The sequence below is a fragment of the Scyliorhinus canicula genome, chromosome 12 (assembly GCF_902713615.1).
Source record: "Scyliorhinus canicula chromosome 12, sScyCan1.1, whole genome shotgun sequence".
In the NCBI taxonomy this organism is placed as follows: domain Eukaryota; kingdom Metazoa; phylum Chordata; class Chondrichthyes; order Carcharhiniformes; family Scyliorhinidae; genus Scyliorhinus; species Scyliorhinus canicula.
Window position 1 is genome coordinate 52185311 of NC_052157.1, and position 16252 is coordinate 52201562.

General features: G+C 48.9%; 2 protein-coding genes across 2 annotated transcripts in view; both read right to left on the bottom strand.

The window, feature by feature from the left end:
* Nucleotides 1-849: 849 nt before the first annotated feature.
* On the bottom strand, nt 850-2061 carry LOC119974234 (protein FAM187B-like). Its single transcript, XM_038813002.1, has one exon. The coding sequence runs from the start codon at nt 2059-2061 to the stop codon at nt 850-852; it is 1212 nt and encodes a 403-aa protein (XP_038668930.1).
* A 5460-nt stretch (nt 2062-7521) lies between these two features.
* Nucleotides 7522-16252, bottom strand: part of LOC119974592 (alpha-tectorin-like) — a 66109-nt gene continuing 57378 nt past the window's right edge. The window contains exon 11 of the mRNA XM_038813622.1: nt 7522-7975. Coding sequence (XP_038669550.1) covers nt 7887-7975 — 89 coding nt within the window. The 3' untranslated portion in view covers nt 7522-7886. The remainder of the gene's footprint in view (nt 7976-16252) is intronic.

The following is a 16252-nucleotide window of genomic DNA, read 5'->3' on the forward strand; positions in this document are numbered from 1 at the left end:
CAGTGAAGCGCAACGCAAACTGGAGGAACAATATCTTGTCTTCCGGATAGGCATGCTACAGCCTTCCGGCCTGAACATCGAATTCAACAACTTCTGATGATCAGCCCCACCTCGACCTATTTGTTTTCATTTCATTTTAACTGTCTTTTACCATTTCTTTCTTGATATGCATTTAATTCCCCCCCCCCCCCCCAATCTTATCCACCTTTCCTGCACCTTTCTCCTCTTTGCTTCCCCCACACCTACAGTTCATCCTCTGATGTTAGTTTCCCTGCTGTTTGACCTTTCACATCTTTTGTCCTCTCTGGGGACTGCCATTAACACTCTTTCCCCTTGGTTTCTGTGGCCATCAGCACCCGGTTGCCACCCGTGTTTCTGTGGCTATGACTTATCTTTCATTCTCACTCCACAGTGTAAATATTTCCCACTTTCTCTGTCTGTTAGCTTGACAAAGAGTCATCGGACTCGAAACGTTAGCTCTTTTCTCTCCCTACAGATGCTGCCAGACTGGCTGAGATTTTCCAGCATTTTCCGATTCGTTTCAGATTCCAGCATCCCCAGTAATTCGCTTTTATATAGGAAACTTTTATTCGCACCAGTGACTTTGACATGTGAGATAATCCAGTACAGCAATTTTAATCAAAATCTGAGAGGTAGTGGTTAAATTGTTTTTTTTTAAATTGGGGTGATCTGTCGTGGAACAACCCCATTGAAGAAGATAACAGTGGTTACCCAGACCTCGTTGCTGGTTGCGAAGGGGCCCCCATAACAGTTCAAGCTTCAGGGCCCCCAAAAATGTAGGTCCGCCACTGTGTGTATGTGTGAGAATCTTTGCCAGGAGGAGGATGGTCAGAGCCAGGACCCTGTGACTTTCTGGTGCCGGCGGATTTGGCTGCAGTAGGTGTAGAGGAGGGTGAGGAGGATGAGAATGAGAGAGGCCAGCCCCACGCAGGCCAGGGTGGTCCAGATGAACCCCATGGCGCTGCCGCCCACCCCCCTGTGCGTCCTGAAGGGGTTGAAGACCCGGAGGTGGAAGGAGGCGGCCAGTCTCTCCGACACGAAGCACCTGTAGAGTCCCTGGTCTGCCAGCTGGGTGTCGGTGATGGTGTAAACGCTCCCGCCGGTGGCTGGATCCAGGGAATGTGTGTCGGCCGCCTCCTGGGGGGATTCCAGGCCGCCCACCTGGGTGGAATTCCACTGCCAGGACACCGGGCTGTAGATGGAGGCCCCGGGGCACCGGAAAGTCACGTTGCTGTGGACGGTGACCAGGTGAGTCTCCAGGAGGAGGACCGGGGCCTGGTCCAGGAGCACGAAGCGCCGGCCCGGAAGTTCGAGGCGGCGGAGCTGGTCGTCGGGCGAGGGGCCGGTGGCGCAGGGGACGTGGCAGGACGCCAGGGCGAGCTCGGGGCCCCGGCGGGGGAGCCGCCGGCCTTCCCGCAGCGCCTGTAGGCCGCAGGGGAGCGGCGGCCCGGGCGCCCCGGCCGCCTGGGCGTAGCAGTACCCCAGGCGCTTCCTCTGGCCCCGGGCGGAGCAGCGGTCACACTCCTGCCAGGAATTCCACAGGGTGAACATCTGCAGGCTCCTCCTGCCCAGCTGCACCCTGAGCCGGGGCAGCACCGTCTGGCCCAGCCACCTATCCGACACATGCACACTGTCCACGTCCTGCACGTCCACCTCGTAATAGGCCAGCGTTTTGTCGGCCGCTCTGCACGAGTAGATGCCGGAGTCGGACAAGGCGAGCGGGCTGATGATCAGGTTGCCGTCCTTCACTTCGGAGCGAGACCGCAGCAGCTGGAGCTGTGGGCTGGGGGCTCCCTGGCTGCCGTCCCCCAGCAGCAGCTGGGCCCTGCCTTCTGCATCCGAACTGTTCACATAAAACCAGGCGACCGGCCCCTCAGACACAGGCCCCACCACACACACCAGGGTGGCCACGTTCCGGCTCAGCAGGGGGATCTGGCAGGCTTGGGGAGGCAAACAGGAGGCGTCCTGGCCGCCGGGTACTGGCAGCAGCTTGTCCATGAGCAGAGCCAGGATGGAGAGAGCTGGGAGCAGCATCAGCATCACTCAAATTCCCACCCAGGGAATATTCTTCACACCTTTCCCAACAAGAGTGACTGTATAGACTGGGGCCCGAGACAGAACCCCCTAGAGACAGAACCCCCCAGAGACAGAACCTCCTCGAGACAGAACCCCCTAGAGACAGAACCCCCTAGAGACAGAACCCCCTAGAGACAGAACCTCCTAGAGACAGAACCCCCTAGAGACAGAACCCCCAGAGACAGAACCCCCCCCCCTAGAGACAGAACCCCCTAGAGACAGAACCCCCCAGAGACCGAAGCCCCAGAGACAGAACCCAGACAGAAGCCCCTAGAGACGGAAGCCCCAGAGAGATGGACAATCACCCTGCCAACCAGAGTGATGTAGGTGAACAATTGCTACAACAATGGTCACTTCCTCTGACCCACTCTGTCCACCCAGACAGGGACCACACATCATTCTGTCACTTCCCCCCCCCTCCCCTTTAACATCAAACCTGTGTAGACGTTGTCAGTGAAAGGCAAACTGTGTGGGGTTCGGATGACAAGGAGGATGTGGTTCAGCTTATTTAAGATTTTGGTGCCTTTCTGCCGTGACCTGAGCTGACAGTGAGGAATCTGGGTGTACATGTACACCGGATCTTACAGTAGCAGAGCAGATGGATACAGTGGTTAAGAAGGCATGTGGTTTACTTGCTTTTATTAGCGGAGGAATAGAGTTTAAGAGCAGGGAGGTTATGCTGGAGTCTTGTGTGCAGTTCTGGAATCCACATTATTGGAGGGATGTGATAGCATTGGAAAGGGTGCAGAGGAGATTTACCAGGATGTTCTGGCTGGAGAATTGTAGTTCTGAAGAGAGTTTGAATAGATTTGGATTGTTTTTCTTGGGGCAGAGTTGGCAACATGATTGATATGTACAAGTTATGAGGGAATGTAATTATGAGAATAGACAAGAAACCTTTCCCCTTGATGGAGAGAGCATTGACCAAGGGGCATAGATTTAAGGTGAGGTGCAGGAGGGGAAGGGATGTGAGGAAGAACATTTTCATCTAGAGCAGGAGTTCTCAACCATTTTTAACCCATGGACCCCTTTTCCTCTTAATTTTTTTTTGTGGACTCCCATAGCCATTCCACAGGAAAAAAAGCTTCTTATATGCGTGGTAAACTAATCCTTATATTTTGTCCGATGACTAAAGTCCATCTACCTTACCGCGAGGGTTGGAAACGGATTAGCGGTATTTTCGTACGTTGCCAAACTTATTCTAATATGAAAAGTAATGAAAAAAACTTTTTACTGACTAAATTGAATTAAATGACTCTAAAAATAACCAATTCATATCAAATATACACAGTTTTTAGTGATTACTGTTATAAATCATTCATTAAACTTGTCAAGGAGAAACAATGGGTGATTTTCACCTCCGTTTGTTCTAAGTAACTTTAAATTTACGACACTGTCAAATGTAAAGTTTTTTTCTTCTACTTGATTGCCATAAAAAATTCATAGCTACATGAATATTTCTACTTTTAGTATTTTAATATGGCGTAGATTACTGTAAAAATTTAATTCTCAGTAATAACAGTTGTTCTGAAGTAGAATTGCTCTATGGACCACTAAAATATCACCATGGACCCCCAATTCGGTATTTTTTTTGTGTGGACCCCCAGTAATGTTACATGGACCCCGGTTGAGAACCTCTGATCTAGAGGGTGGTGGGAGTTTGGAATTCGCTGCCTGAAAGGGTGGTGGAGGCAGAGATCCTCAGTACAGTTAAGAGGTATTTAGATGTGAACTTGCGATCCCAGGGCATACAAGTGCTTGGAAATGGGATTAGCATAATTAGGTGGTTGTTTTTGACTGGCACAGACTTGATGGACCGAAGGGCCTTTTCTGTGCTGTATGACTCGGACTTGTAACAGAATGATGTGTGGCCCCTGTTTGGGGTGGGGAGAGTGGGTCAGAGGGAATGACCATTGTTGTAGCGATTGTTCACCTACCTCACTCTGGTTGGCGGGTTGATTGTCCATCCCCCTGGGGGTTCTGTCTGTGGGGGTTCTCCCTGGGGGGGGGGGGGGAGCCGCGGGATGTGGGGGTGGGGGAGCCACAATGGGGGGAGGGGGGTCCGCAGTGGGGGTGGGGGAGCTGTGGGGGGGGAGAGAACTTAGGGGCATGGGGGGGTGCGGGGGAGCCGCAGTGGGGGGGGTGGGGTGCGGAGGAACCGCGGCGGGAGGGGGCGAGGGAGCCGTGGCGGGGGAGGCACCGGCGGGAGCATTTACACCATCACCGACGCCCAGCTGACAGACCAGGGACTCTACAGATGCCTCGTGTCTGAGAGAATTGCCGCCTCCTTGCACCTCAGGATCTTCAACCCCTTCAGGACACACAGGGATGCGGGCGGCAGCCCCATGGAGCTCATCTGGACCACCCTGGCGTATGGGGCTGACCTCTCTAATTCTCATCTTGCTGACCCTCCTCTACATACACCTACTGCAGCCAAATCTGCCAGCACCAGAAAGTCACAGGGTCCTGGCTCTGACCCTCCTCCTCCTGGCAAAAATTCACAGACGCACACAGTGAGACCAGCCTGGTGGCATGCTGGTTAGCACAACTGTCTCAGTGCCAGGGACCCGGTTCAATTCCGTCCTTGGGTGACCGTCTGTGTGGAGTTTGCACTTTCTCCCCATGTTTCTGTGGGTTTCCTCCGGCTGCTTCGGTTTCCTCCCACAGGCTAAAGATGTTCGGGTTCGGTGGATTGGCCATGATCAATTGCCCCTTGGTGTCCAAGGTGGGGTTACTGGGATAGGATGGAGGAGTGGTCCGAGGTAGGATGTCCTTTTGGAGGGTTGATGCAGAGTTGATGGGCCAAGTGGCCTACCTCTGCTCTGTAGCGTCTCTATGACAGCGTGGGTGTGTTTGGGAGTGTGGGGAAAGAGTGTAAGAGAGAGACAGATGGATGGTTACAGGCAGTAAAACCTGCGTTTTGAAATTGTGCTGTCCATTCCACAGGGGGTAGGGGGAATCCTCCTTACATCACATTGCCCCCCTCCCCTTGCATTTATTTAATTTATTTCAATCTTGAAAATGTTTCAAACAGGCAGAAATTTTACAAGTCATAAACTGTGGTTGCTCAAATTTATTTGATCTTTAATATTGAAATTGTACATATGAAACCTCAGGTGTTCGTGGCCTTTAGTTGCAGTCAGATCACACTTAACACATCTCTTTATTATATTTTTAAATGAGTTGGAGAGAATTGATCAAAGGTCTCACCTAATCAACACGTCCTGGATAGAAATGCGGGAAGTCAGCGGTTAGGCAGCTGGGTAAAGGATTAGGAAAAATCTCAGATGGTGGGAGTGGGTCTCCACCAAGACCAGGGTCGGGACCTCTGTCACTAATCACTCAAATAAACAATTGGAAATCTGTGGGCAGAAGTAAAATTTGCAAATGTGTTAACTAGACATGTGTGTATGAGTGTGTGTGAGAGATAGTGTGTGTGTGTGTGAGAGATAGTGAGTGTGTGTGTGTGAGAGAGTGTGTGTGTGAGAGAGTGTGTGAGAGTGTGAGTGTAAGAGAGAGGAGTGAGTGTGAGGGAGTGAGTAAGAGAGAATGTGTCTGCGAGTGAGAGGGCACGAGTGTGAGAGGGCACGAGTGTGAGAGGGCACGAGTGTGAGGGTGAGTGTGAGGGCGAGTGAGATCGTAAGAGAGAATGTGTCTGCGAGTGTGAGAGCGCGAGTGTGAGAGCGCGGGCGAGTGCGTAAGTGAGGGAGTGAGAGTGTAAGAGAATGTATCTGCGAGTGAGTGTGAGAGAGATGAGTGAGGGAGTGTGAGTGTGTGAGGGAGAATGTATCTGCGAGTGTGTGAGTGAGAGAGTATGTGAGAGAGAGTGTGTGTAAGTGTGGGAGAAAAAGAGTGACTGAGGGAGTGAGAGATAGTGTGTGTGAGAGAGTGCGAGTGTGTGAGAGAGTGCGTGTGTGAGAGAGTGCGTGTGTGAGAGAGTGCGCGTGTGTGAGAGTGCGCGTGTGTGAGAGAGTGCGCGTGTGAGACAGTGCGCGTGTGTGAAAGTGCGCCTGTGCTACACGCGTTGAATAAGGGGCCTGGATGGGGAACGCGTGGCCTAGCCCTGCTTTTTTTACAATGGGATTCTCCTTGCAACGTCTCGTGAGATTGCTTTTAATTTCACAAGACGTTGCGATCTGGGCGGATCCCAGGAACGGGGTCTTCCAGCTTTCATTGGCTACACTGCACCTCGGCAAGATGCTTTTCTGGCCCAGCCTGGCCGGAATGTCTCGCCCAGTGTGAGAGAGAGTGTGTGTGAGTGTGTGCGTGAAAGAGAGTGTGTGTGTGAGACAGTATGTGATAGAGATGAGTGTGTGTGTGTGATAGAGAGTGTGTGTGTGATAGAGAGTGTGTGACAGAGTGCGTGTGTATGTGAGAGAAAAAGTTTGTGTGTGAGGGAGTGTGCATGAGAGAGTGAGTGTGCTTGTGATAGAGAGTGTGCGTGTGATAGAGAGTGTGCGTGTGTGATAGAGAGTGTGCGTGTGTGATAGAGAGTGTGTGTGTGTGATAGAGAGTGTGTGACAGAGTGCGTGTGTATGTGAGAGAAAAAGTTTGTGTGAGGGAGTGTGTTCATGAGAGACTGAGTGTGCGTGTGATAGAGAGTGTGCGTGTGATAGAGAGTGTGCGTGTGATAGAGAGTGTGCGTGTGATAGAGAGTGTGCGTGTGATAGAGAGTGTGTGTTAGAGAGTGTGTGTGAGTGTATGTGAGAGAGAAAGTTTGTGTGTGTGAAGGAGAGAGTGCATGAGAGAGTGCGTGTGAGAGAATGAGTGTGTGATAGAGATGAGTGTGAGAGTCTGTATGTGGGAGAGTGTGCATGAGTGTGTGAGAGAGTGAGTGATAGGGATGAATGTGTATGTGAGAGTTTGTGTGAGAGTGTGTGTGTGAGAATGTGAGTGTGACAGAGTGTTACAGAGATGTGTGAGAGAGAGAGTTTGTGAGAGAGTGTTTAGAGAGAGTGCATGTGAGAGTGAGTGTGTTAAAAAGCATGTGTGAGAGAATATGTGAGAGACAAAGAACAAAAGAACAAAGAAAAGTACAGTGCAGGAACAGGCCCTTCGGCCCGCCAAGCCTGCGCCGACCATGCTGCCCGTCTAAACTAAAATCTTCTACACTTCCATGTATTCCCATCCTATTCATGTATTTGTCAAGATGCCCCTTAAAGACAGAATGAGAGTGCGTGACAGTGCATGTGTGTGTGAGTGTTTAGATATGCGTGTAAGAGTATGTGAATGTGAGTGTGTGTGAGTATGTATGTGTGTGTGTGTATGTGCGTGTGAGTGTATGTATGTGAGTATGTGTGTATGTATGTGTTTGTGAGTATGTAGGTGTGTGAGTATATGTGTGTGTGAGAATCTGTGAGTATGTATGTGGGTGTGCGCGAGTATGTCAGAGTGAGTATATATGTGTGTATGAGAGTGTGAGTATGTATGTGGAGTATGTCTGAGAGAGTGTGTGTGTGACAGAGAGTGAGAGAGTGTTTGTGAGACTTTGTGATTTGCAAACGCTTAAAAATATTTGTGTTGTAACAGCTGCTGGACTTGTTAATGGGAGAATAATGATTTAGGTTTAAAGATTATTTCAGTTCATGTCCTTACACAAGAGATGGAGATCTATGAACAATATTTCTTTCAGGGCATTTGTTAACCCTGAATACAGAGTGCATTGAGTGCTAAAACTAGAGCCTTGATTAACATTGGAAATCAGAACCCTTTCCCCCTCTATTCTGTTGGGACATCATTGATTCGTGTCTAACTGGTCATCCATCAGCACTGACAAAACTAGCTGCCAGTTAACGGAAACATCCAAATATCGCTGTGAAACACAGCGTCATCATGGCCAGCCACGGTATTTGTCGGGAGTTTGCACGATTAGATTGTCCTGTTGGTTAAACAGAGATCAAGGTTGACATCTTTCACACAGGCACCACAGTCTTATACATCAGACACTCAAAGCAGCTTGTTCACTGAGTTCTCACTGGATCTCTGAATCCGGGGGGGGGCGGGGGGGGGGGGGGGGGGGGGGCGGTTAGAAGCCTCACTCTCCCTTTGCTACAACACATGCATACTCAGAAATATGCGTTCTGATCCAAATTCATTCCTAATTTGTAAATATTTAGCAACAACCCATGTTCAGAAGTGTCACCTTTGGTAAATGTTACTACTGAATAATATTCTATTGTTGGTTTAGTGACATGGTTGTTGCAAAAGTGGCTGCAATCTGCTGATCAGAAATGTAATGTTGAAAGACGGGCTGAATTAACGCGGGCTGCAGCCTCTTGGCAATTGCACCAGTCCATATTGAGGATGTGCGTCTGTATGTATTACCCAGAGACCCCAATCCTAATCACCGGCCACTCCTGCGGAATGCCGAGTTTAAAAACAAGATTCATTCTCTGATGGGAGGTTGGCCAGTATTCTGTTGTCCCTTCCTAATTGACCCCTGAACTGACTCAGCTATTTCGGAGGGGAGTTAAGAGTCACCGCATTGCTGAGTGCCTGGAGTCACATGTAGGCCCGATCAAAAATTCAGGGGTTTTAAAAAATTGACAATAGTTTCATGATTGCTATCACTGAGAGGAGCTTTCAAATTATAATCTTTATTGTCACCAGTAGGCTTACATTAACACTGCAATGAAGTTACTGTGAAAATCCCCAAGTCGCCACATTCCGACACCTGTTCGGGTGCACAGAGGGAGAATTCAGAATGTCCAATTCACCTATCAAGCACGTCTTTCAGGACTTGTGGGAGGAGATCGGAGCATCCGGAGGAAACCCACACAGGCACAGGGAGAAAGTGCAGACTCCGCACAGACAGTGACCCATGTCGGGAATCGTACCTGGGACCCAGGCGCTGTGAATCAACTGTGCGAACCACTGTGCTACCGTGCTGCCTCATCCATTGATATTTGAATTTAAATTCCACCAATTTCTGTGGTGGGACTTGAACCCACATCCCCAGATTGTTAGCCGAGGTCTCTGGTTTATAAATCCAGTGAAGTTGCGACTGTGCCAACCCCACTTCTGCTATCTGCAGTGGAGGGTGAATAGAATCAGACTCCGATGTGATGCCTACATGGTCATTTATCCTGTACACACTATATAAATAGATAAATAATTGGCGGGATTTATGGAGTAACCCACCGTGTATTTTTCGGCAGGCGAGGCAGCCCGCCAGTGGAATTTTCTGCTCCCACTGTTGTCGGGATTTCCCGTTGACTGCACCCCTCTTCGCCGGGAAACCCGTGCGCCGTCAGTGAGACCGGATTATCCCACCGGTGTGAACAGCCAGTAAATCCCACACGATGTTTTAATGCCAGATTTTGTTTCATTCATTCAAGGGATCTGGGCGTCGCTGTCCTTGCCCAGTATTAATGGCCCATCCCTAATTATCCCAGAGAAGGTGGTGGCGAGCTGCCATCTTTAACTGCTGCAGTCCGTGTGGTGTAGGTACACTTACAGTGCAGAGTTGAGGAGGAATTTCTTCTCCCGGAGGGTAGTGAATCTGTGGAATTCTTTACCGCAGAGAGCTGTAGAGGCTGGGTCATTAAATATGCTCAAGGCTGAGATAGACAGATTGTTAAATCAGTGAGGGAATCAAGGGTTATGGGAATAAGGCGGGAAACTGGGATTTGAGGATGATATCAGATCAGTCACGATCGCATTTAATGGCAGAACAGGGTCAATGGGCCGAATAGCCTAAATCTGCTTCAACTCACGGGAGGGAGTTCCAGGATCCTGACCCAGCGAGAGCGAAGAAACGGCCGATATATTTTCAAGTTAGGATGGTGAGTGACTGGTGAAGAATCTTCAGGTGGTGGGGTTGCCATGTATCTGCTGCTCTTGTCTTTCCAAATGGTAGTGGTTGTGGGTTTGGAAGGTGCTGCCTAAGGAGACTTGGTGAGTTCCTGCAGTGCACCCTGTAGATGGTACACACGGCTGTTACTGTGTGTCAGTGGCGGAGGGAGTGAATGTTTGTGGACAGGGTGACAATCAAGCGGGCTGCTTTCTCCTGGATGGTGTTGAGCTTCTTGAGTGTTGTTGGAATTGCACTCATCTTATAAAAAAATATATTTTTCTTGAAATCTTTCATCTTTAACAATAGAATTATATAAAAATAGATATTACAGGTTACACTATAAAATAAATAACCAACAATACAGGTAGAATCAACAATCAACAGTGAAGAATGAGGTCATTCGGCCCATCGGGTCTTCAACAGCCCTTGAAAAAACATCCTACTTAAGCCCACCTCCACCCTATCCCTGAAAGCCCACCTCCACCCTATCCCTGAAAGCCCACCTAACCTTTGGACACTGAGGGCAATTTAGAGTGGCCAATCCACCTAACCTGCACATTTTTGGGCTGTGGGAGGAAGCCAGAGCACCGGTGGAGTAGGAGATATTCATCCCAGCAGAACCCGCCTCCAGGCTATAAGTGAGGCAAAGATAAGAACATCCACCTTCACCCCCGTCGAGTTCCATGCCCTGAAAATGGCCACCAGAGGACAAGACTCCAGTTTGACATTAAGAATTACTTGCATGGGAGACTTCAGGTGACGGGCTAAGTAGTCACACATCATGTGGCTCTCCTTCATAAGACAACAAGATAGGCACTTTTGACCGGATTAAGCCCGCAAAACCGAACTTAAACATCTCACGATCAACAATAACGGACGACAAAAATGCCAGGAAGCAGCAGCTTGAGAGGCCGCAGGAACACCAGGAATTGCAGCAAAAGACAGGAGCAGCAAGCAAGCAGGTCAGCGGACCCATGAGGCAAGGCTTGGGGTCCCCGGCCACCTCCAAGAGAGGGAGACCAGAGACCTTGGAAAAGACCCCCCACCCACCCCCAGGCAATGGGTGGAAGATGTTCCTAACCTTAATGAAGGATGACTTAATGACTGAGATAACGGCGACAATCAAGATGGAGGTGGCAGTGGCGCTAGCCGCCATGCAGAAGGCACGCGACGGCATGTGGAAGAGGCAGGAAGCCCAGGAGAGCCCGATACGAGAACTGGAAAACGCATCAATGGATCAGGGCGACAGAACCGTCACTCTGGAGGCCGAGATCAAGAGATTGGTGGCAACCCAGGGGAGCCTTAAAGGGAAGGTTGAAGATCAGGAGAATCGGTCGAGGTGGCAGAACATTCAGATAGTGGGCCTGCCAGAGGGAATTGAGGGCAGGGACCCAATCGACTGTGCGGCCCAAATGCTGGGCAACCTAGTTGGGAGGGCCATCTTACCCAAACCGCGGGAGATCGACAGGGCTCATGGGTCGTTCCGACCAAAGCTCAGGGCCGGGGTGCAGCCGAGGGTGATAATAGCCAAGCTGCTATTAGGACCGGGAAAGGATAAAGGATCCTTCGCTGGGCACGACAGATCCTGAGTGCATCAGGCATTGGGGCAGACCTGGCAAAGCGCAAGGCCGAATTTAACCATGCAAAGAAATTTAACCTATCCAAGAACAAGGTCAGATTCGGGATGTTATTCCCAGCCAGGCTCTGGGTAACATACCAGGGCAAAGAAAATTACTTTATTGCCTGAGCAGTGGTGGACGGGTTCATCTCTAAGAACAGTCTGGACAAGCAGCAAGAGAGGCAGCGGTGAGGAACGCACAGAGGACGCGAAGGAAATCACATAATCACAGTAGTGCAGTGCAGAAGAGGCCCTTCAGCCCATCGAGTCTGCATTGGCCCTTGGAAAGAGCACCCTACTTAAGCCCACACCACCCTGTCCCAGTAACCCCGCCTACCCTTTTGGACACTAAGGGCAATTTAGCATGGCTAATCCACCTAACCTGCACATTTCTGGACTGCGCGAGGAAACCGGAGCACCCGGAGGAAACCCATGCAGACACGGGGAGCACTTGGTCCATTGCCTTGAATGTTAAGACGTGCCAAGTACTCATCCAGGTACTTTTTAAAGGATGTGAGGCAACCCACCTCTACCATCCTCCCAGGCAGTGCATTCCAGACCATCACCTCTCTGGGTAAAAAAAGCTTTTCTTCAAATTCCCCCTAAACTTCCCACTCCTCACTTTGAACTTGTGTCCCCTCATAAATGGCCCTTCAACAGGGGAGCAGCTGCTCCCCATCCACCCGGACCATATCCCTCATAATCTGTACATCTCACTCGGGTCACACCTCAGTCTTCTCGTCTCCAGAGAAAACAACCCAAGCCTATCAGACCTCTCTTTATAACTTAAATCTTCTATCCAAGGCAACATTCTGGTGAATCTCCTCTGCACCCATTCCAGTGCAATTACAACCTATAATGTGGTGACCAAATTTGCACACAGTACTCCAGCTGTGGCCTCACCAGAGTTCTGTACAGCTCCATCATGACCGCCCTGCTTTTGTAATCTATGCCCCGATTGATAAAAGCGAGTGTCCCATATGCCTTTTACAGCAGGGGGCAGCACGGTAGCACAAGTGGATAGCACTGTGGCTTCACAGCGCCCGGGTCCCAGGTTCGATTCCCTGCTGGGTCACTGTCTGTGCGGAGTCTGCACGTTCGCCCCGTGTCTGTGTGGGTTTCCTCCGGGTGCTCCGGTTTCCTCCCACAGTCCAAAGACGTATAGGTTAGGTAGATTGGCCATGATAAATTGTCCTTAGTGACGAAAAATGTTAGCAGGGGTTATTGGGTTACGGGGATAGGGTGGAAGTGAGGGCTTAAGTGGGTCGGTGCAGACTCGATGGGCCAAATGGCCTCCTTCTGCACTGTATGTTCTATGTATGTACCAACCTATTAACCTGCCCTGCCTTCAGATATTTATGCACACCATGGTCCCTTTGTTCTTCGGAACTTCCTTAATTGTATACTTCCTTGTCACATTACTCCTTCCAAAGTGTATCACCTCACACTTTTCAGGGTTACATTCCATCAGCCCATTTGACCATCCTGTCTATATCTTCCTGTAACCCAAGACACTCAACCTCAGTGTTAACCACCCGGCTAAGCTTTGTGTCATCCGCAAACTTACTGATCCTACCTCACACATAATCATCTAGCTCATCTAGCTCCGAAAGCTAGTGATTTGAAACAAACCTGTTGGACTTTAACCTGGTGTTGTAAGACTTCTTACTGAGCTCACCCGAGTCCAACGCCGGCATCTCCACAGCATAGTCATATATATATAAAACAAACAACCGGAGACCCAGTGCAGAACCCTATGGTGCGCCATTGGACACTGGCTTCCAGACAATAAAGTAGCCTTCTATAATCACCCTCGTGTCTCCTACTATGAATCCACCTTATCAAATCACCCTGTGTCCCATGTGCATTTGCCTTCTTAATAAGTCTCCCATGTGGGACCTTGTCAAAGGCGTCGCTGAAATCCACGTAAACTACATCAATTGCACTATCCTTGTAATAGATCAGGGTTTAGAGAACCCCAAAGTGTATCATGGAGTTCACCTGACCCACAACCTTTAATAGATTGTGGTATGGGGAGCACACGTCCCACTCTACAGGTGTGGTACAGCAGAAATCGAAGTGTTTTTTAAAGCAAAACAATGTTTATTCTATGAACCCAAGTTAACCTTTTTAAAACATAGTGAACATCTTAGCACCCATTAATTCAAATACAACCCCCAAAGAATACAACACCAAGTAATCCTTAATAATGTCCCAAACAATATCCAGAAGACAAAAGAAACCCCTTTTAACAGAAGCACATCAGGTTTACATTCACTACTGAAAAAAAATATAATTTTGAATTCACCAAATGATCAACAGATAATCTTTTCATGGCAGAGAGAACAGCAGTACGCCTGCTTTGTATGGCTTCAGCTCCAACCCTGAAAACGAAACTAAAACACACCCTGCAGCAAACAGCCTAAAACGAAAGTAAAATGCTGACAGACAGCCCAGCTCCACCCACAGTCTGACATAACTGCAGTAGTAAACACGCATTTCTTAAAAGGTACTCTCACTACGGATATTTATATACACACCCATTTATAAACACCCATTTCTTAAAGGTACTGTCACATGACACCCTCATCTACATGGCTACATACTCAAAAAATTCAATCAAATTTGTTAGGCATGACCTCCCTCTGACAAAGTCATGCTGACCATCCCTGATCAAATCCTGCCTCTCCAAGTGGAGATAGATTGTCCTTCAGAATCTTCCCCAGTATTTTTCCAACCACTGACATGAGACTCACTGGTCTGTAGTTCTCTGGCTTGTCTCTCCAACGTTCCTTAAATAGTGGGACTACATTAGCTGTTCTCCAGCCCTTTGGTACTTCTTCCCTGTGGCCAGAGAAGAATTAGAAATTTGGGTCAGAACCCCGACAATCTTCCCCCCTTGTCTCCCACAGCAGACTGGGGCACAATTCAACTGGACCTGGAGATTTGTCCACTTTTAAGCCTGCCAATACCTCGTTACTCCCCATGCCAATTTGCTCAAGAACCTCACAATCTCTCTCCCCCAGTTCCATTACCACCACCTCATTCCCTTAAATGATGACAGATGTGAAATATTCATTCAACACTCTACCAATGTCCTCTGGCTCCACTCACAGATTTCCCCCTTTGACCTTAATGGGCCCGACTCTTTCCCTAGTTATCCTCTTCCCATTGATATGGAATTATCCCTACTTTTACCAGCCAGAGCTTTCTCTTATCCCATTTTTGCTTTCCTAATTGATTTCTTAAGCTCCATTCTGCACTTTCTGTACTCCATTAATGTCTCTGCAAACATGGTCCCCTTATACTTGTTAAACGCTTCCCTTTTCCTTCTCATTGTATCCTGAATATCTTTGTCATCCATGGTTCTCTGGGCTTGTTACTCCTTCCTATTACCCTGGAGGGAACATATTGGGCCTGGACACTCCCCATTTCCTTTTTGAATTCCCTCAATGCTCTTCTGTAGATTTCTCCACAAGTAACTCTTTCCAGTCTACCTTGGCCAGATCCTGCTTTATTTTGTTAAAATCTACTCTGCCTCAATCCAAAACCTTTTTTTCCCAACTTGTCTATTTCTTTGTCCAGACCACATTTAAATTGTACCATGATGTGGTCGCTATCATTAAAATGCTCCACCTTCAACACCATTATCCTGACAAGACTAACAACCAAACTGCAATCTTGCACTTGACCCCTCGCTGTGCAGCTGGATCCTTGACTTCCTCACCAACAGACCGCAATCTGTCAGGATAGGGAACAACACCTCCTCCACAATAGTCCTCAACACCGGAGCCCCGCAAGGATGTGTGCTCAGTCGTCTACAGTAATCCCTATACACACACGACTGTGTGGCGAGATTCAACTCCAATTCGATCTATAAGTTTGCGGATGATACAACTGTGTTGGGGGGTATCTCAAAACAACGGCGAATCAAACTACAGGAGGGAGATAAATCACTTAGTTGCAGGGTGTATTGAAAGCAACCACTCTCTAAATGTCGGAAAGACCAAGGAACTGATCACCGACATCAGGAAGCGTAGCATGACCCCCCCACCCCCCGACATCAATGACTCCGAAGTAGCGATGGTCGATAGCTTTAAGTTCCTGGGGATCACCATCACCAACAGTCTGTCCTGGTCCACTCGCGTTGATACAACTGTCAAGAAAGCCCCACAGAGTCTCTACTTCCTACAGAAACTAAAGAAATTTGGCATGTCTGCATCGACTCTCACAATCTTCTACAGATGTGCGATAGAGAGCATCCTATCCGGCTGCATCACAGCCTGGTATGGCAACTGCTCGGCCCAAGATCGCAAGAAACTGCAGAGTGTGGTGAACTCAGCCCAACGCATCACACAAACTTGCCACCTCCCATTGATTCTGTCTGCACCTCCCACTGCCTCAGGAAGGCAGACAGCATTGTCAGAGATCCCTCCCACCCAGGCATTGCCTTCTTCCAGACCCTTCCATCAGACAGAAGATACAGAAATCTGAAGACCCACATATCCGGACATAGGAACAGCTTCTTCCCCACAGCTACTAGACTCCTGAACGACTCGCCCTCAAACTGATTTGTTCCCTGTTCCCAATGCCATAAGCTGCTCTTTGCTCATGTATTTGCTTTGTTTGGCCCCTTGTTCCACACTGCAACCAATCACTATTTGTCGATGTACCATTTGTCAATATACTCTGTTGATTATTCTTTTTGTCTATTATCTACGTACTGTGTACGTTCTGTTGGC